The sequence below is a fragment of the Xenopus laevis genome, chromosome 3L, assembly GCF_017654675.1.
Source record: "Xenopus laevis strain J_2021 chromosome 3L, Xenopus_laevis_v10.1, whole genome shotgun sequence".
NCBI classification, from domain to species: Eukaryota; Metazoa; Chordata; class Amphibia; order Anura; family Pipidae; genus Xenopus; species Xenopus laevis.
In genome coordinates, this window is record NC_054375.1 from 56,217,389 (window position 1) to 56,239,314 (window position 21,926).

The 21,926-nt window shown below is 35.5% G+C and overlaps 1 protein-coding gene across 9 annotated transcripts in view; it reads left to right on the plus strand.

Annotated features, from left to right (window-relative positions):
• The window catches only part of mybpc1.L (myosin binding protein C1 L homeolog), a 63,071-nt gene that overhangs the window by 24,703 nt on the left and 16,442 nt on the right, over nucleotides 1-21,926 (plus strand). For 7 of the 9 annotated variants that reach the window (XM_041586271.1, XM_041586272.1, XM_041586263.1 and 4 more), the window contains 19 exons: nucleotides 419-454; nucleotides 1,125-1,229; nucleotides 2,018-2,166; nucleotides 2,403-2,520; nucleotides 3,066-3,117; nucleotides 4,536-4,592; nucleotides 7,063-7,226; nucleotides 7,837-7,969; nucleotides 10,359-10,483; nucleotides 11,761-11,866; nucleotides 13,086-13,252; nucleotides 15,360-15,522; nucleotides 15,799-15,905; nucleotides 16,327-16,463; nucleotides 16,753-16,912; nucleotides 17,512-17,616; nucleotides 18,073-18,261; nucleotides 18,979-19,113; nucleotides 20,289-20,696. In XM_041586271.1, the coding sequence (XP_041442205.1) occupies nucleotides 419-454; nucleotides 1,125-1,229; nucleotides 2,018-2,166; nucleotides 2,403-2,520; nucleotides 3,066-3,117; nucleotides 4,536-4,592; nucleotides 7,063-7,226; nucleotides 7,837-7,969; nucleotides 10,359-10,483; nucleotides 11,761-11,866; nucleotides 13,086-13,252; nucleotides 15,360-15,522; nucleotides 15,799-15,905; nucleotides 16,327-16,463; nucleotides 16,753-16,912; nucleotides 17,512-17,616; nucleotides 18,073-18,261; nucleotides 18,979-19,113; nucleotides 20,289-20,696 (2,616 nt within the window). The remainder of the gene's footprint in view (nucleotides 1-418; nucleotides 455-1,124; nucleotides 1,230-2,017; nucleotides 2,167-2,402; nucleotides 2,521-3,065; nucleotides 3,118-4,535; nucleotides 4,593-7,062; nucleotides 7,227-7,836; nucleotides 7,970-10,358; nucleotides 10,484-11,760; nucleotides 11,867-13,085; nucleotides 13,253-15,359; nucleotides 15,523-15,798; nucleotides 15,906-16,326; nucleotides 16,464-16,752; nucleotides 16,913-17,511; nucleotides 17,617-18,072; nucleotides 18,262-18,978; nucleotides 19,114-20,288; nucleotides 20,697-21,926) is intronic. The other 2 variants (XM_041586267.1, XM_041586268.1) reach the window with 2 other exon arrangements.

Consider the following 21,926-nt stretch of genomic DNA (forward strand, 5'->3'; position numbering starts at 1 on the left):
AAAAATTTTAATCGCAAAAACATTGTAGCAAAACTTTTTTCTACACAAATGTTATATTTATCCTTACTAGCATATTTATGAAAAAACTAGAATGGAAACTATAATTTTCACTGAGTCACAACCAAACAAGTAATGCATAAAGATAGTGCATGCAGTGTAATCTTAAAACCTAATTTTAGATTTGGATGAACATAAGAAGAGGCTTAATAAATAGCTATTATTGCTTTTCTATAAGAGCTCTAAAATATACATTCTAAAACATACTTGCACAGAAAGTACTGAATAAAAAAACAAAATGTTTACAGTAATTCGATAGCTAGATAAATAGATACAATATAGACAATAGATTCTATGGTAATCAAATGTTTAACAGTTATATTACTCATTTTATCATTTGCAACTGCATATTTTGTTTCAGATGAGAATGCTCTTTCAAAGGAAAGGAAAGATTCTGGTAAGTTCTTTAATGAGCCAATGGAAGTCACCCTGGCAAACATGTATAGAAGAAAAGAGCACCTCATAAGTGTTAGAATCATACAAAACACTGAAGAATGCACAGTATTCACTAAATCTATTTTATTTGTTCCAGAACTGATTTGAATAGTAAACAGTAAAAAAAGTCATCCTCTAACAAGATTGAAATGTATAATAATTTAAGTGTTATTTCCGATTTAGATTCTAGGTCAAGGGAAGATCTCACTTCAGATTACACACTGCACTGAAATCCAAAAAATGTTAGCTAATTTCTGCTATCCATTTCATTTTGTCGTTTAGTAGAAGAGACATATCAAAAGCTGGGAAATATCAAAAGCAGCATGAATAACATGTTTTCTTTCCTTTTTAGATTTCTCTTCTCACACTGAATTCATTCATACAACTTATTATTCATGTATAGGATACAGAAAGCATGTCATATTCTCATTCATTATGACTTCCCATTTGTTATTTTAATGTTTTCTATCTTGAGTTTAAAGGGGTTACTAGTCAGTGTTTTGGTTTGTACAGGGACAAAAGATGGGGCTAAACACAGATATTCTCCACATTTGTAATAGGGTTTTTACAAAGTAATGAAAAACAATTAGAAACAGCTTTTAATCAAATGTATATTTAATCATTCTCATTAGTATGGTCCCTTGGAGAAGGACAACCAGAAGATGCAGAGAAACGTGATAATTCTCAAAGATCAACGTTATTTATTGAGAAACCTTCTAGTGGGTCTGTAAGTGTGGGTGAGTGCAGATTTTATGTTCACATTTTACACATGAGACAGAAAACTGACACATAGATAGATAATAAACATAAACAAATAGGCTGAAGGTTATAAAGAATGTAAACCCAGAAAAGTAGAAAGAAGCGTTGAAATCTCATTTTAAAAATTTCAAACAAAAGGGATATATTGTGACATTTTTATGTTTGATAAAAATAATGAAACCAAACTGATTGGGCCATTCTCTAATAATACATGATTAATCTGGGGCAGTGGTTTGGGTGTAGATTTTCTTCATTCTCTCTAGCTAACAAACATTGAAAGACTTGTACAGTAAATAGAAGATTAACAACTGTAGATTCATTGATGACTAGAATTGAATTCCTATGTTTAGGTAAAGTTAAGTAATTGATAAGTTTTGCCAATACGAGTATAACAAGAGACACTGCAGAACCAGCAGCTGACGAGGAGCCTAAGAGTACAGGGATATAAATGATATGTTTACTATATGGGTGAAACTTTTGTATGTAGACAGCACCGTACTATATGGGTGCAAACAGAGCAGAGAAGGACCTAGAAATTATTGGGGTCCATTACTGTATTGGGATTCCATAGTTTTACAACTTCAATAACTATTTCAACTTTAAGCGTTCATTTAAATTTATTTTATCTACATTATTAAGAAGACATAAGTGTTACACAACTGGACTTTCTGTTTCTGTTCTCAGTATGTGTGACACTAGTGTGTGTTTCACCTAAAAATTCACTAGTAATAATGAATCAAATAATAATGAATCCTTATCATTTTAGGTGGTGATATTAAGTTTATTGCAAAAGTGGAAGCTAAAGATCTTCTTCGCAAGCCTATTGTTAAATGGTTGAAAGGCAAATGGATGGACTTGGCTAGTAAAGCTGGAAAGCATCTGCAACTGAAGGATACCTTTGACCGTATTAATAAAGTAAGTATTAATTATACTGGAAGCCCAACATTATGTTAGAATCAGATTTCTAAAATATGCAGAATGTACTAAGGCATAAGAACTGTATGCCATAAAGGAAAGTAATAAAATATGTTTTCGAGCAGATATATATATATACGTATAAATTGCAATAATGATCTGACATTCCAATTTCTTTTAGTTAAACTTTGACTCAGCTTTAGTATGCATGAACAATATATTTGCATTTGTTTCAGATTTATACTTTTGAAATGCAAATCATAAAAGCAAAAGAAAACTATGCTGGAAATTACAGATGTGAAGTTACATATAAGGATAAATTTGATAGCTGCTCCTTTGATCTAGAGGTTATAGGTAAGATTTTAATTCTGTACTTAATTCTGCATTACTTACATACAATTTGCAATTTGCTGCTCATCAGGATACAATAATATGTTTACAACTCAACATCTATACAATGTCCAAATTAAAAGAGACACACAAACAGACACACAAACAGACACACAAATACAATTAGCTGGAAGACAATAATATCACTAAGGGCAAGACAAGTAAAAAAAAGTAAAATAATATTGCAAGTTCACCAATTACTTTTCCAAGACATAATTGTGAGAAGTACATTATGATTCAGTACACAGGCACAACTTTAGTAGTCACCAGTGCCTTAGAGTTCTCAGATTATCCCCCTTTGTGTTCACATTCAATAAATAACTGTATTGAGATGCATTATATATTTGGGGGTTTGTTCTCAGCACTACATGTAATCAGAAACTGAAACTTAAATAACCACATGTTCTGACGGAATTAGAGTTTGGATTTGTGTTTATGGCACATTATCAAAGGCTTAGCCAACTTTGTCATAATACATATGTCACTATTTTCATTTGCTTCATTTATAGCTGTACCAGATGTATCTCAGACTATTGATATCCGATCTGCATTTAAGAGAAGGTAACATTTTGCATCTAGATCTCTATGGAATGTGTTCACTGTATAAAACTGTTGGCAGTATAAAGAAACATTTTTGGCAACTGAGCTTTTACACAGATGAACAAAAGGCGAATTTAGCAAAATAATTAAAAGGATATTATCATATCCATATCCAAATCCCAGTGCTAAAAATCACTGGTGGAAACAGAATTGCAAATAACAAGAGATTACACTGTGAAACTCTGATCCCCCCTAAACAGCTGATCTGGGGGTTGGAATGTAGTCACCAGATTCTAACCTGGTGACCCTGCTACATCACAAGATGTGGGTCAGGAAGTTGGAGACTTATAGTCTCGCTCGTAACAGAAAATGAAGGCTTGCACTAGTCTCCCAGACGATCTTAACAGAAGAAATGCAGTGTTCTAATGCATCTAAGGATATTTAAAAGCTTCCTTGTTAAATAAATCCATCAAATATATTGTCTACACAGTTTTTTATTTATTATTTTGGTTCAAAGGAGAATGCAGTATAACCTAAAAATTCATCTGTTAAGTTTGTCAACTCTATTTAATTCAGTTTTTCAGCATCTTTTAATCAGCAGTCTCTGCTCTATAAGGATGTAGAAAGGATGTCATACAAGTTTGCACTCCACCTACTGGCTATTGTAGTTACATCAAGATGACTTCTATTGGTGTCAAATAAGTTGGCACTCCAGCTATTGGCAGGTTGTGGTTGTAGCAAGATGAGTTATTGTTTGTCTTGCCTAGTATAAAGCTATAAAGCTGCTGTCTGTTGTTACTTATTACAGAAAGGAAACCAAGAGAATGTTAGCAAATACTAAAGTGCTTCCGCTATCCAGTCACATTAAAGTTTCAATTTCTTGTAATTAAATATTTACACCCCTATGACCTTAAGCACATAGCATGACATTCCAACAGGTAATTACTTTTTTACAGCAACATAACCCTTTGTTTTATTCAATAAAGTTATATACAGTAGAACCCTGATTCGACATATATTATGTTTTCCCTAAATTTGCACCATTTTGTCTGGGTCCCACAAAGGCAAACTGCAATTTTTTTTCTTTGCTGGAATTTATGACATTTTGAAGCAGCCTCCTGGAAAACATAAAATCTGAGTTCTACTGTATTATCAAAGGCTTGTTTTTCTATTAGTGTGTATAGTGGTTTCCAAACCAGTAAAACAACCTTTGAAATTATTTGTTTTGTCTTATTTGAATGCAGTGCAGGACAAACCTTTTGGCACTGCTTATGCAAAAACTATCTCAAGGGGAAAAGAGTCAAATCAGCTTAAACATTTTGTTTCTAGACAAAAAGAAATGTGATTTGACATTCTGCATGCATATTTACTTTGTGCTTACAAAGTGGATTCTTTTTGCAATGAATCAAGATTTTATCTTCTTTTCATATTGGTGACAGTGGTGAAGGACAAGATGATGCAGGAGAACTTGACTTTAGTGGTCTCCTGAAACGTAGGTGAGAAATAAAGCAATGAAATAATCAGTGGACTTTAATTCAACTAAATCAACTCCACATTCTTACTATCACCTCTTTTCATGTATTATCTGTTTCTAGTCAATAAAAACTATCATTTGCCATATAACAACTCCCCTTGAAAGAAACATTTTTGCATTGTATGAACTGATACAACTATGACAAGGTACTTAGATATTAATATCATTTTACTGGAATTTGGCATCTAGTACCTGCATGAATATCATTATCTGGTATTTGTTGCATGATGATTTTTATATTTGATTGCATGCATGAGTATTATTGGTTGCTGTGTCCTGCAGGTCATTATTGCCCCACAGTGGATAAAATCAGAGACCACTGAAAAGTCATCCATTGTTAGAATTATATGGATAGTGAAATAATTTAATTAAAAATTATCTCATCTGGAAAGCATTCTTTGTAAAGAATATACTAAGTGCATTGTCTCCTATTGTAGAGCACATTGGAGCATTCTACTTATTTCTGAAGACTAACATTATGTTGAGTTATTTAAGCATGAAGCTGTATGTGATAAAAAAATATAATCAACCACAATTGTGTTCCCACTTGGAGCAAACTAAATGAACTTTCATACAGTTTCGTTAACAAGGATAGTGAGCACTATTCCTTAAACGTTATTGCAGTGTGAAAACTCTCTTAAACAAAGTCACTTTTACATCTTGGAACAAATACACTTTCTCATCAAAACAGAATAAGTTCATTCTTCACAGGTAAAGGGCATTACTTTGTTATGCAATATTCCTGGTATAAATCGCCAGGATTGTCCAGCTTAATGATCCATGTTTTGTCTCATGAGACACTCTCTCGGATGCTGAGGGCATATCTAGGACCCCTGCCATAATGCAACAAAGGTTTCTGTTACTTGGCAGGAAATATGAAATATGTACCATGTAAGTGCGCAGCAAATTTTTAAATTACAAATATATATATATATATATATGTGTGTGTGTGCGTTCAAAATTACATAGGACAGATAAGGCCCTTCAACACATATATAATATTTATATATACAAATTTATATAATAATTTGGACCACTCTTTGGAGAAAAACATCGTCCAACGCTGTAATAGTCTATTAAGTGAAAATACCCAATAATTCAAAATTACTGTTGCTAACCCTCAAGGTCAGATAGGCCTTAAAAGGATTATTATGTAAATATTGTTGAGATAAGAAAACATAACTAGTGATGGGCGAATTCGTCCCTCAATACCCGAAATTTGGCGCTCGTGTCAAGTTTTGACGCTGGCGTTAAAGGCAATGGGCCCCCGAATAATGTTGACGTGCGATGGTGTTGATGCAAGCGACTTTTCCATCATGCATCCATGCTGGCGAATTTTTGCGGCAGTTTTGTGGATTTATTCACTGCGAATTTGCACCTGCCTAATTTATTCGCCCATCAATAAACATAATAAAGAACTCCATTAAAACTTCACCTTTAATATAAAGTATTAAAACCATTGCAAATCACTGGGCCAAGCCCACACTGCAAACAGCAAACTCACAAAACCAGACTCACTGCAACACACAAAGTGTGATCAGTGCAGGACTTTAGCCTTAAAAAACATTTAAAGATAAAAACCAATAGCAAAGTGGATGGTGAAAATAGAAAAAACTAAAAAAGTAAGTGCTATTTCAAGTGGAGAAGGTCTCCATCAATGGGTAGCATATAATAAGTATATAGCCATATCCCCCTCCCTTTCCAATTCCATTCCCTTAGGCCCAATTCTTGCCTGTCCCCTATGCCCCTGAGGAAGCCGTTTTCACGGCGAAACGCGCAGGGCAGCATAGGTGGGCGGTGGGAGATCTAGCTCCCATCCGCTCCCCACGTAGACAGTCTGGTTTTGTGAGTGTGTTGTTTGCAGTGTGGGCTTTGCCCAGTGATTTGCAGTGGTTTTAATACTTTATATTAAAGGTGAAGTTTTAATGGAGTTCTTTATTGTGTTTCATTACAAAGTACTTGACGACATAGCCTGAACTGGTTTGCAAGTGGGTTCTATTATAGGGGGAGGTGCCTTTGGACTAAAGTACCTGCCCTATATACCCCCTATTTTTTGTAAGTTGTTTATAATTGTTTCAAACCGGTGGGCAGATTACTATCAACCTTTATGGTTTTCTTTTTGCTCCACTTCCCCAATATCCATCAATAAACATAACCAAAGACTAAGATACCAAAATCATGGTACTGCTTAAACTTTAACATTTTCCATATATGTAAGATAGATTTTAACAGCGCAACTGCTTTGTATCTGCAGCACAGTTAGGTACATCAACTGAGATTGTATGAGTTTCTGCCGATAAAAACTTATTTGCACACTGCATATTCTGCCTTCTATAGTTAAAAATATTCCAACTGGATTTCTGTGATCCCACTGTTTAGCATACTCTTTTATTTTTGACCTGCTGTTAAAGCTCTGTATCTCTTGCTATTAGGGAGATCAAACAAGAAGAGGGCCCTGAAATTGATGTGTGGGAGATCCTTAAAAGTGCCAGGCCTAATGAATATGAGAAAATAGCATTTCAGTATGGTATCACCGATCTCAGAGGAATGCTTAAACGACTGAAACGCATGCGCAGAGAGGAAAAGAAAAGTGAAGGTACTGCAAAAAAAGAACACATTAGTCAAGGTCTTGGTGGGGCACCCTTCAATATTCCATCAATATTTTGCAGACCATATGTACACAATTTTTAAAAACAGTGGGCCAGATTCAATTAGAAAAAGGTATATCACATGAAACCTCATGAATCTGAGATGTCATTAAATTCAGAAAAACATCTGACGGTTTATCATGTGAAAACTCCACTGAAGTCTATGGCAAAAAACTGGAAGTGAATTAAGAGAAACGTTTTTCTCCTCGAATTGAATCTCGTCAATGAGTTTCCACCATGAGATAACCTTTTCTCACTGAATTGAATCTGGCCCAGTGTGGGCAATATGGTGGTTAGGTGTAAGCAATTAGTGCATTATGGTTATGCACACAAAATATTCTGTAGGCACAACAATTGTTTGTATGAATTGATGACAAATCTGTGTGCATGAGAAAGAGTGAACTGCTTGTAGGAACATTGGTGCTCAATATATATACAGTATACTGTATATGTGATAATAATGGTGAGCACAAACTGTTAGTATGCTCTTTGTAGCATCTGCAAGATATGTGATTGTATTCAACTTTTGCTCCAGTGTGTTTTTTTTGTTTTACAAAGCATTTTCCAAAAAACTGGATCCAGCTTATCAGATTGATAAAGGGGGACGTGTGAAGTTTGTTGTGGAAGTTGCTGACCCATCAGTTGAACTGAAGTGGTATAAAAATGGACAAGAAATCCGTCCAAGCACTAAGTAAGTGAAAAAACATTTCTATTACTTTGATGTTAGCATGCACACCAGGTTCTATGATAACATTTCAGTTCAGTCTCCACTTGGAAACACAACTATAGATTAAACATATTTAATTAATTGAGTCATCAAAACATAATCCCTAAACAAGATAAAGCTTAAAATTTGAGATTACTGTAGCATCTCTGAGACAGAGCACAGCGAGGAAGGATTGACCAAATATGAGGACATATTTAAAAAATGTGTAATGGTCAAATTACCCAGTGCCCCCTCACCAAGTGCATCAGCTGAGTGGCTGGCATGTTGCACCTGTTTGTGTTCCAGAAGTGAAGTCTTCCAGCAAAAGTGTACATGCTACTTTCTAGGGAGGTGGCCAGGTGTTAAAAGTAAACAAGTTTAAAACAATACCTCCCACCACTCCCCATATTCATTTTTGATTCGTCTACCCTACTCTGACATCTCTGGCTCCTAATATGAAAAGTATACAAACCTGCACCTTCAACTCTTGATTGATATGCCAATATATCTTATGAGAAATTAATGACACCATCTAGTTTAGATTAGTGATCTCCAACCAGTGGCTCATGAGCAACATTTCGAATTTGAGTTTTTTTATTAAAACTGTCAAATTAAAGTTTTTCTTTAAAGTGGACCTGTCACCTAAAAAGCTGCAAAATGAAAGTCCTTTGCAAATTAAATATGAAACCCCCAAAATTTTTTTCATTAAAACATCCATACCTGTTATAAAGGTGTTTAAATATCTAAACTGTCAATCAAATATTACCTGCCCCGCCTCTATGCCCGTGGCATAGAGGAGGGGCAGTCAATTACTTTCACTTTCCATTCAGCACTTCCAACATGTCACTGCTCTCCCCACATTCCCCCTTCCCTCCTCAGTCTCTATAATTGTGTAGGGCACTGCATATGGACATTAGGTCCCCCATTCTGGTGCAAACACAAGATTTTGGGGTGATACATAATTTCACTTAATAACCGTGTCCCCAAAATAGCTGCTGCCTGCTTGCTGTGATTGTATAATTCCAAGACAGAAGGAAACAAAATTAAAATAATAAATACAGTGTAAGTAACATTTATTTTGCTCAACTAACATGATAGAAAAGAATTTGAAATTATTTCTTAGGGTGAAAGGTCCCCTTTAAATGAAAACAATGTAGGCCTCTATAAAAAAAGATATTGCATAAAACAGCTCATAAGTAAAACCCTGCTTCATGTAAATAAATCATTTGCATAATAATATACTTTTCTCGTAGTATGTGCCATTGGGTAATCATAAATAGAAAATTGCCATTTTAAAAAATAAGGGCCGCCCCCTGGGATCATATGATTCACTGTGCACACAAACATACCAAACAAACCATACTTGTTAGGTCACATGAGCCAATTAACAGACAGAGTTGTGTCTTTTTCTTCAACACTTCTTCCTGTAACAGTTAGAGTTGTAGTATTTCTTGTCAGGTGATCTCTGAGGCAGCACACAGACCATCACAAAATGGTGGCTCAAGGCAAGAGATGTAAAAGGGCAAGATTTACTTAAATATATAGACCAGTTTGGTAAGAGCCTTTAATATGCCACTTAATATGATGTAAACTATCTGCTGCTTAAGTGTTCATTTTGGGGGTATAGTTTTCCTTTAAATTAGAATTCTATTTTCAAAATTTATCATACACTGGCCCTTTAAGAACTCAAATTCGACTATCCGCCACCTTAAACCTGCTGAAGTGCTGTTTATGTCAGTGGAAGACATCCAGGGATCAATTTGGAGTTGTTTGCAGCTTTCCTGACATTCGAGTTTTTTCTCCGAAATCGTTTTAAAAACTCGTATCAAATTTGTTTCGAATTTGCAGGTCGATCGTATTCACCCATGAACTCGAAATTCGACCCTTAATAAATCTGCTCCTTATACTGTTGAATGTGGCTCATGAGTAAAAAAGGTTGAGGACCCCCTAGTTTAAAGAAACAAATAATCTAGAAAATCATTAATGGGAAGGGAATGAAATAAAGTGCTAGCAGGAGATTTTTGTAGGCTGGTGTCAGATTGACAGATCCGATCCTACAAGTCTGATGCAGTTGCTTGGGTCAAAATAAAATGGGAATTATATAAAAATCTGACTTGTAAAATACATGGAAGATTTTCCATCCAACATGACACACCTATCAGAAGGGAGCGCTGCATGTTGTGTCTGCACCCGACAAAGTCTGACCCACAAAACCTCCCGTGTACTTTAGCCCTAAGGAACTCATGTCAAAAAGATTTCAAAATGGCCAAGAAAAAGGTTTGAATTGAAAAAAACAACCAAACTTGAAGAGAATTATGGAGAGTTAGCTGTATATAAAGCTATTTTTCTTCACTTCAGACATTTGTTTAAACAGATACATATTTGAACATAAAGGAAATCAAAGGATACTGTTCGTAAATAACTGTACATTAGCTGATGATGCTGCCTATCAAGTGTGTGCTGGAGATGAAAAGTGCTCAACAGAGCTGTTTGTCAGAGGTATGTATTTCCTTCAGTTTCAGTTTCATCACCTTGCAACATTAATAAATGCCTGCAGTGGGCAGAGGTGACTTATTGGTGCCAGTTCATCTACTCGTAAAATACTTACATTCATTGTTAATGTCCTTAGAGCATACTTATAAATTGGTGGGCACTGATGCAGAGGGTGGTACATGATATACACAGAGGATATATGAACAGCTTCAAAGAGACACTGACACCAGAAAAATGAACTTTGTTTACATCTACCATAAAACTGACTTTGCATGCTTCTTATGATTTTGCCATAAAGTATTTGCTCAATGCTTTTACATTACCCATCTTACTCCCTGTGTTTGTCTATGGGGGGCTGCCATATTTGTGCAGCAGGAGTCCGTTATCATTAGAAACTTTAAAGGGATACTGTCATCGGAAAACATGTTTTTTTCAAAACGCATCAGTTAATAGTGCTACTCCAGCAGAATTCTGCACTGAAATCCATTTCTCAAAACAGCAAACAGATTTTTTTATATTCAACTTTGAAATCTGACATGGGGCTAGACATTTTGTCAATTTCCCAGCTGTCCCTGGTCATGTGACTTGTGCCTGCACTTTAGGAGAGAAATGCTTTCTGTCAGGCTGCTGTTTTTCCTTCTCAATGTAACTGAATGTGTCTCAGTGAGACATGGGTTTTTACTATTGAGTTGTTCTTAGATCTACCAGGCAGCTGTTATCTTGTGTTAGAGAGCTGCTATCTGGTTACTTTCCCATTGTTCTTTTGTTTGGCTGCTGGGGGGGATAAGGGAGGGGGTGATATCACTCCAACTTGCAGTACAGCAGTAAAGAGTGATTGAAGTTTATCAGAGTACAAGTCACATTTAATGGATACCAAGTGGCAGTAAACACCTGCACAGTGCACAGTGTTGGACTGGGATGCGAGGTGCCCAACAGAAAACCTTAGGTTGAGGGCCTACTTTCCAAACTATTATACCTCCTCTTCTCACTCAACCTCTTTATTTTCCTACTCTATTTTCTCTACATACTATACTCTATTCTTCCATTATTAAGCCTCTTTGTTCTCATAAAGAAATAGGGAATGACCATGAAATAGGCAAAATGTTTAGAAGCAAGAGGCCCACTGACCCCTGGGCCCACCGGGAGTTTTGCCAGTATCCCGGTGGGCCAGTCCGACACTGAACATGCAATAAGATGGATGAGGGTATGTGTCTTTTCCTCACACTATTTAGATCAGGAATATATTGGGGCATTACTATCTAATATTTGTATATTTGATATAGAGCCTCCTATATTGGTTACAAAGGAACTGGAGAATATTAATTCATACTGCGGAGATAGAGTGGAACTGGAGTGTGAGGTCTCGGAAGAAGATGCTAATGTGAAATGGTTAGTGGACTTTAAACCTTTACATCATGGGCTTCTTTTTTCAGTCAGCACCTTCTCCATGACTATGATAGAACAATATATAGCCCTTTGACCATTCTCAAAACTGTAAGCAGATGGAGAGAGTTTGGACTGTTATGTAAAACAGCTTGGGATCCATTATCCTGAAACCCGTTATCCAGAAAGCTCTGAATTACTGGAAGGCCATCTCTTATAGAATCCATTTTAATTAAATAATTTGAATTTAAAAAATTTTTCTTTGTAATAATAAAACAGTAACTTGAAATACTGGTGGCAACACACTGCTATCGGGTTTATGTAGGGGGTTATTTATCAAAGTTCGAATTTATCTCAATGTTTTCTGCTACAAACTCCAACCAAATCTGATTGGGTTTTTTACGCTTATTTATTATTACATTTTCTCAAAAATAGGACAAAATCCTATTTTCATGTTTTTTTTTTTATTTTTCAAGCGAAAACTTCTGGGTATTGCACAAAACGCAGTGCACATCAAAAAATCATTGGGACTTCTCTCATTGACTTATATGCAATGTGGACAGGTCTGAGATGCCGGATTTTCTGATTCAGACTTTTCTATCCTCGGGGTTTAATAAATTCTGAAAAATTCCTGATTTTTTAAAAGTCAGATTTTATATAAAAAAAACACAAATTTTTCTTGATTTTTGCATTCGGAGTTTAGTAAATAAACCCCTTAACCCATGATTTTTAGCAAACAAGATATGGTGATCCAAATTACAGAAAGATCCCTTATCTGGAAAACCAAGGTCCCAAGCATTTTGGATAACAGGTCCTATCAGGGTTGGACTGGGGTCCCGGGCCCACCGGGACTGCTGTCCAGGGCCCCCTCCAGCCACCCCGGTCCCCCACTCAACATGCCGATTGACACGCAGGCATGAAGAATGCACGAATGGCATCGCTTGGCGCGCATGTGCACCGAAAAGTTTTTTTTATAAAATCTGAAGATCGGGAGAGGGGGTCTGGCCTGGCAGGGGCCCACTGGGTTTTTTTCCAATGCCCTGCTGGGCCAGTCCGACCCTGGGTCCTATACCTCTATTGTGTATTAAGTACCATAAATACTATTGACAATAGAAAAATTATAAAATAAGTAAAATATAATACAATTAAATTAGAATTACTAATGCAACATCTGTACATAATACAATTTAAAATATATGGAATAAGTAATAATGATCTGTCTCAGGTTTAAGAATGGAGTGGAAATCACAAATGAGCCCAGGTCAAGATATAGACATAAAGTAGATGGCAAAAAGCATACACTGATTATTGATGAAGCAAATCGGGGAGATTCAGCTACTTACTCTGTGATGACTACTGGAGGGCAGTCGGCAGCTCAGCTTCAGATTGATTGTAAGTCTACTGTACTTTCTTCCACAGTTGTGTACTGTAATAATAAAGCAGCATTTCATTTCAATTAATTATTTATCAAGTACTAATCAATAGCAGGAAATGATTAGATGGAGGAGTAGAAATACAGTCTGTCCTTGGAAGCTTTTAATGGCAAGCTCTGGGATGCAAATGAGGGTGCTAAATGTAAAACCTAGTGGTAAATTAATGTCAACCTATGATTCTTTTAATACATTCCAGCAGATATTTTAGTCAAGTAAGTGGTCCTTCAACAATAAAAAACAACTTTTGTGTCTGTGTGTGCATCTCAAATCCTGGCCTATAACTAAAGGCCAACACTCAAGGTAATTACATTGTACTATGGTATGCAACATTGCTCTGTTATGCTCTTCACATAGTAGCCAGCGCATATATTAGAAAAGCTATTCTTAGTCAGATATGGATAAGTAGTGGGGAGTGTTCACATGGCTGACATGCATATCATACTATGTTCACATTTTGAAAATATAAGCCCAGTGTCTGAGAATGCAGCTAATCTCAATAGAAGTACGATAATAATAGTAAATATGCATAGAGTTTTATGTTCTCAGGAATGTTAAAGCAGATTTGGGTGTATTTTAAATATATGGTCCATGCTAATTATGGCCAAATACTCATCGCCCTATTTTTATTCTACTATAGCACACAACATTGTTAAGCTATGATACAGACAAAACAGCTGTTTAAAAAATTATCTGTGAATACGTAGACCTGTTTGATAGCTACGTATATAAGACAGATAGGTGGATAGACAGACAGAAAGACAGACAGACAGACAGACAGACAGATAGATAGATAGATAGATAGATAGATAGATAGATAATACAATGTTGTAAGTGGATTTATAAACAAAGAATTTTACTTGGCTAAGGCTATTTTGCATGATGTCTTTTCAGCTTCATCTCCTAAATTCCTCCTATAGATTATGGCTATAGATGGGTTCTGGAGTTCAGCATGAGCTAGGGCTACAGGTTGACCAGCAATAAGGATATTATATTGAGCGGGTCCAATGTGTAATGACGGGGACTTTGTTGCAGGGCTGAGACATAATACGGCAATAGGCGCAAAATAACTTGAGGGCTTATTACTTATGAAACAGGCAGAAGTACAAAGTGTTATATTGTACAGCAAATTAAGCGTGCACTGAGGTTCTTCAGAAAGGTATTATACTGTATGTGCGTTCATGCATGCACTCCTTCAGCCTTCTCAGATAAATAATGCACAAGTACATGGATTTAACATCAAGTTTTACTTGTTGGTAATTCCTGGGGTTGCTTCAACAGCCAGAATTGATTTATATATTGCATCACAACTTGCATAAAATTTACCAAAACAAAGTAATTTGCATCCATACCATTGCATTTTGTACAATATCCAGTGTACCCACAGTTACGCTGGCATTCTGGCAAAAGATGGTTTGTGGATTAAAAACTTGGCAATTTACTTCCCAGAATTAAACTTTGCACAATACACTGCTTTCATATATGAGCCAGAAACAGATGAGTTAAAGTAGTAGGACTTAAATATAGGCAACCCATTGAGACTAATGGGGGAATATAATATTGGTCGATAACATAACAATCGTCCGCAATTCATTGGCAATTAAAATAAATGTTTGCAAAGTAAAAATTTTGCCTTTGTGAACACTTTGCCCCTCACACAACACTGGGAAAGTGATTGCGCATGTTATAGTTTTTAATAAAACTTCTAAATGAAAAAGTTTGCTCCAAAAGTTTACGCCACCTTCAATCAAGTATTAAAGGTTTGCAATGCACAATTAAGATTCACAATGCAATAAAAGCCTAATGAAGAAAATTTCATTGCAATATACTAATTTTTATTTCCATATTTGTTCTTTTTGAGAATTTTATTACATTTCCCCCACAGATGTTTAAGAGAAATAAAGAGGGAGGGCAACACCTAATTTTGCCAAGGGGCCATTGATCTTAAGCTACACACTCATTGTGATCAATATAAAAAGTTGGCTCTGTAAGAAGTTTATAGGTGACAAACTATTTAAAAATCCTTTGGCTACAGGCTTAATTCAATACTTTCAATGCTTTTATTTAAGTACGTCCACTGAAGATATTACAGCCCCTGACTGACATGACAGTGAATCTTGGCAAAGAAATCAATTTGAAGTGTGAAATCTCAGAGAACGTACCAGGAAGATGGTACAGACATGGACAACTCATTCAGGGTAGTGATCGGGTAAAAATTTTCCATAAAGGAAGGTGAGTGTGATGTGTGAAATGCTGAAAAGAGCTTCACATATTTCACTGTCGTTATTTAAAGGATGCACTGAGCCCATAATGTGTTATGCACAATAAAAAAAAAGGTTTATGTAGTTTACTCACCAATGGGGGAATTGCTCAGAGAACTTGGCTTGTGCTAAGATTCATTTCAATAGTATAGAATATTATATATTTCCTTGCATTACATTCCTCCAGCTAATAGTGAGCTTGTGTTATGAATAGTAAAGTGATTGATGCCTTACATCTTGTTCACAGGATTCACAGATTGGTTATAGAAAGTTCTTTAGTTGAAGATGAAGGCGATTACTCGTTTGTTCCTGATCTTTATTTAACCAATATTCCAGCCAATGTCCATGTGATCGGTAAGTATTTTCCCAGTTGTAATTTTTTATTACAGATATCATTTAAAATCAATATATCAGTATGCAAGAGATTACTTAACATACATCATGCAGTTTAGGTTGATCATAGGTTCTGTAATTTTAATACAGCAACTTTTGCTATTACTGAATCCCTTTTATAGCAACTATAACAGAAATCTCTTTCTTTATTGGAGTTTTCAGAGTACTTTCTCTAACGCAAACATGCATGTGAAGGTTAAACCTGACTATATACCTTTTATAATGAACTGTGACAAAAACCAAATGAACATTTTTTCATCTAATGCTGTTAGTTTAGATTTCATAGTTCCTACCCAAACACATAATGGAAGCCAGGACAAGTTTTAGGGTAGATACATAATAATGCAACACATTATAGTGCATATTTATTTTCAATTTGCAGATCCTCCTAAAATTCACTTTGACGCCCTTTCTTATCCTGATAACACTGTGACAGTTGTAGCAGGCACAAAACTGCGACTGGAGGTCCCTGTTTCTGGAGAGCCAGCTCCAAAGATTATTTGGAGTAGAGGGGATAAGGTAAAAAAAGGGTACACTTTGTTTTTAAGTGTAGTATTTAATGAATTACCCCCTGCCTTTGTTAAGTTGGTCATGGTGGTAATACACATTCTACAAAGTTACAAATGATCTCAAGATAGTAAAGACTAAATAATACTTTCTAATGTCAATTCCTCATTCCCTTGGTGAAACAAACCTTAAGAAATGGAAGGGCATTCATGATTGATTATGATCTGAATTTTCTTACAGTATGGTCACATTATATTGCCATTTCCTTGAGTAACGCTGAATATATTATTTATTATCCTAGTGGATCACAGAGCAAAATGCTCGTATCCATGCAGAATCACATCCTGATCATGGACTTCTGGTCATAGACTCAGCTGAGAGGGAAGACTCTGGTACTTACCGTATCATGGTTAAGAATGAAGCAGGAGAAGCGGTAGCTCATATCAAAATAAAGGTTGTAGGTTAGTAAGAATAAAAAGCAGTATTGTTCCTAATAACTGTTTGTGTCTGTGCATGATCATTTATACTCAAGTGCACTAAATGTAATTAGGCAGGCGGATGCTGGAACCCTGGTGGTATCTCCAGGGTGCCCCTGCTTTACATTTACAGTTGGCACCACAATGTGCAAGTACAAAGAGCAGCTTTAGACACAATTATTATGTGTAACAGTTGCACTCTATTAGCTCTATTGTGTACAACCCGTTTTAAGATTAGAAGTAATTTGTTATATAGATATCAAAAGAAAAATACCACAAATGCCTTCATCTTGAAAAAAAATCTTGCCATCAGAAATTTCAGATTTCCCTTAGTCAAACCAAACAATGTAGCAGCTTGTTACCAATTATTCTGCACAAACAACATTAGCTTTTCACTCGCGCTTGTTCACACCCAATGTTTATTTAATTTAAAAAAAAAAAATTTTAAGCAAAAAAAAGTTGAATTTAGTAACTGGCCTGATTCTACATAGGCATATATCAGATTTTAATAATAGAATACAATATATATTAAATTAAACTAAACATATATTCCGATTTAAAATAAATAATTTACCTCTTATCAGATATTCCAGATCCCCCTCACGCTCCTGATGTAACAGAAGTTGGGGAAGATTGGTGTACTATGAAATGGGATCCCCCACTATATGATGGTGGCTGTCCTATTTTGGGTAAGTAAACATGTAGGTTTATTATGGATCAATTGAATTTTTAGGAACACCATTCTATAGAGCATGTAAATACAGCAAGAACTAATTACAGTAGCGTGCTGATGCAAGTTACTTAGAAATGTGGTATTACTAATGTATTTATAAATTAAATTAAAATTTTAAGTGTGTGTTTTTTTCCATTCAGATCATATAAGGTGTCATTTATGTATCCCCCAGGCAGAAGTGCATTAAGGGGTGCAAGTGGCCTACGTGTCTACCTCCTCCTGCTGAATACAGCACTGCTGAACAAAGGGTGTAGACTGAAATAATGTACTGATTTAGACAAAACCCCAAATATAGTTCCAAAATCCTCTTTTACCACTTTAAAAGTAATGATATTAGTCATTAGAATTACAGTACCATGTAATTCACCAAAAATTACATTATGTGACTTTTTTTTCTTTGTTGTTATATTAGGATATTTCATTGAAAGAAAGAAGAAACAAAGTTCTAGGTGGATGCGGTTAAACTTTGACCTCTGCAAGGAAACTGTTTTTGAGCCTAAAAAAATGATTGAAGGTGTGGCATATGAAGTCCGGGTATTTGCAGTCAACTCAATTGGCACTTCTAAACCTAGTCCTCCTTCTAAAGCATTTGTACCATTGGGTAAGTAAACATTTAGGGGCAGATTTATTAAGGGTGGAATTGAAAATTCGAATTCGAATTTTGGAATTTTTTTTATGGTCAAAACTGAATTGTGAATTATCCAAACTCGATTTGAATTGTAATTCGAATTCGACTATTCGCCACCTAAAACCTGCCAAGTTCATGTATAAGTCAATGGAAGGGGTCCAGGGACTAATTTGGACATGTTACTAGCCTTCCTGACATTTAAGTTTTTTTTAGAGAAAAAACTAGAATGAAGTTTAGTGAAATTCGATTAGAGTTTTCAAGTCTGAAAAATTTGTGCAAGTTTTAGATATTCGATTTTTTTTATTAAATAACCCCCCAATCGAATTTTGAGTAAATTCGAATTTATTAGAGCTAAAAAGAATTCACATGAATTCGAAATTCGTCCTTTGATAAATGTGCCTCGTAGTGTTGTTTCATGTTTATCGATCAGCAGATTGGGCTCATTATGCTATTCAATTAAGTTCCTCAGTAAATGCAACAGTAGCTCTATGATCATTCCTAGGGGTTATGTACAAAATAGATTCTACAATGTATGGTGTACGGAGCCCATTGACCATCCTTCTCCACAACTGGGCTCCAGGGGTAGGGGTAGATAAAATCTGTTTATAATCTGTGCATTGATTATAAATCTGCTCTGAATTGTAGCACTGATACAGGACCATTATATTTATATTCCCTCTCCTTCTTTAGCTGTAACAAGCGCACCTACTATGTTAACAGTAGATGGAGTGACGGACACCTCAGTCACAATGAAATGGAGGCCCCCAGATCACATCGGAGCTGCAGGTTTAGATGGTTATGTCATTGAATACTGCTATGAAGGAGGTAAGCAATGCATCTGGATGTTCCTTCCGTTAATAACCAGCCATAAGATATTTATTTGCACTCAGTTGACATAACTCATATTTTAACAAACGCAGGTTTTTATTTTTGCATTATATATTGTAGCACCCATGTGTCTCTAGTAGGGTTTCATGAACCGTAACTCTATACGCTATATATGATTCTTGAAAACATGGGATTACTGGTAAACATATAAAAGAATTATGTTTCTGCATCCTTTCAGTTTTCCTTGTGTCTTTTATATGTCTTCCAGACACACACACACAAAGAAATATAACCATTCACAAATGAGTTCTGCATGTCTGCCCAAGATAGGCCACTGATGGTTATATTTATGCATCAGAAGTGCATTAAACACCATTAAATTATCCATAATGAATCTTTTTGTTATATTCATAACTAATTGACAAAATACTAGATATAATATTAGATACAAAATACATGATGAGTATTGCATTATGGAACTATGATTGGTACTGGAAAGTCAATTTACTGTGAAAAGGCAAATATCTGACCCTAGCAGAAAAGTCAATTAGAATCAACAAATTTTGACATTTATCTTTAGCCAGCATCAATATAGTTCAATATGGAAATATGCAGATATAAATAAAGACTGGAAACATATTTCGCTTCACAAAGGGAAAGTATAATACAGTCCTATCCAAGCACTAATGCTTTATTGTTTAACATATCACACATGAAAGTTTCAATGGACTGTAGTAACCCTGAAAATGATTCTTAATATTATATCTTTCTATGGATTAAGTTAATACTATGTGTGTGTGAAAGGAAACTGATCTGCCAATGCAAATGTTGGAGAGCACAAATGTAGAGCTCTATGGATTGTGTTTGTAGCATGTTATATATAAACATGTGACACTGATTAGAAATTATAACCCACTTACTGTACAGTGCCTATTATTTTACAACCAGAAACAAAATAAACAAATATACTAAACTAAAAGAGATACAAGCACATCTTCCTATAAGGCATGTGCACCTGCACTTGGTTTCCAACTAGTACAGATTAACTTTGTTTTATGCATGCAGATAATTAATCAGTGTGTACACCCCAAAATAATTCACGCATAAGAAGCAAAACCAAATTACCCTGATATTTGGAAACAGTATTTCTGAAGTGCGTGCATCTTTACCAGGAGGAGGTGAAAAGCAGGAGAAGCCAGAATTTTCTGAAAATGAGATGGAAACATTAGTTGATGGCGTCTCCAAACATGGCCCACAAATTTGTGGTGGCCTGGCTGCTAAAACCACCAAAGCAGAGAAAAGTAAGATCTGGGCAGATATCCAAGCAAAACTCAATGCTGTGGGGGGCCAGAACAGATCCATTGCTGACATTAAGAAAACATGGAACAATCTCAAAATGCAAACTAAAGATAAATTGTCACAAATCAAGCAGGAAGGCACAGAGGTGAGTGAAGGAGTGCCTGCTCCACCAGATCAGAAGCTAAGTTCCTTGGAAAAACGTGTTGAAGTCATGTTGCAGCTAGAAAAAATGGAAGGCACTCCTGGATGTGATGATGACCTTCAAGATGATGTAACTGGAGGTAAAGAAACATAAATAAACATAATTTACCTACAATCTTTCTTTTCTAACCTAATTTCCACACTGAACATACTGTAATTTTGTGGTTTACACTTCAAACAAGACAGATTTTATATCATATGGTTCTTTCATTATCTTTCATTATCTACTGTCAATATAATACAGGTATAGGATTTATTATTTGTAATGATTGGGACCTGGGATTTTTCGGGTAAGGGATTTTTCCATAATTTGGACCACTATACCTTAAAGGGAAACTATTGAAAAAATTTAAATGTAATATAAGCCTCATCATTCTGAAATAAGGATATTTCTAAATATAATCGATTAAAAATTCTCTCCCACTCAGTGTCTGTCTCTTTTCATTCTTCATGCAGACGTTGGGAGTCTGATTCTGAATGGCTGTAAGGTCTAATATAGCCATTTGGGGGGGGGGGTTGCTTTTGCCTAGAAGATACATCAGAGCTCACTATTTAAAAATCAACAGAAATCCTGTCTCTCTACATGCAGGATTTGTGCCATTCAAGTAATTTTTTTTAATTTTGTTTGTGCTGCAATTAGTTATTTGAATGAACGTTGATGCTGATACATAGTATTGGGAAACCTCTAAAAAGATATTGAATCTAACTGTTGGTCAAAATGTGACACCCAACTCCTGCATGGAGAGATAATGATGACAGATGCTTAGAGAGGGATAAAAATGATTATTTCAGAAATGGTAAAGATATTTTGTTTTTTAATCTTGTATTTCAGTATGATGAAGCTTATATTCAATTTTCATATTGTGATAGTTCCCCTTTATGTCTGCTAAAATCATTCATACATTCAGGGGCCGATTCACTAACTTCGAGTGAAGGATTCGAAGTAAAAAAACGTCGAATTTCAAAGTGTTTTTTGGGCTACTTCGACCATCGAATGGGCTACTACGACCTTCGACTACGACTTTGAATCGAACTATTCAAACTAAAAATCGTTCGACCATTCGATAGTCGAAGTACTGTCTCTTTAAGAAAAAACTTCAACCCACTAGTTCGCCATCTAAAAACTACCGAACTCAATGTTAGCCTATGGGGAAAGTCCACATAGGCTTGGCTAACTTTTTTTGATCGAAGGATATTCCTTCGATCGTTGGATTATAATCCTTCGAACCGATTCGAAGGATTTTATCGTTCGATCAAAGGAATAATCCTTTGCTCGTTCGATCGTACTATTTGCGCTAAAATCCTTCGAC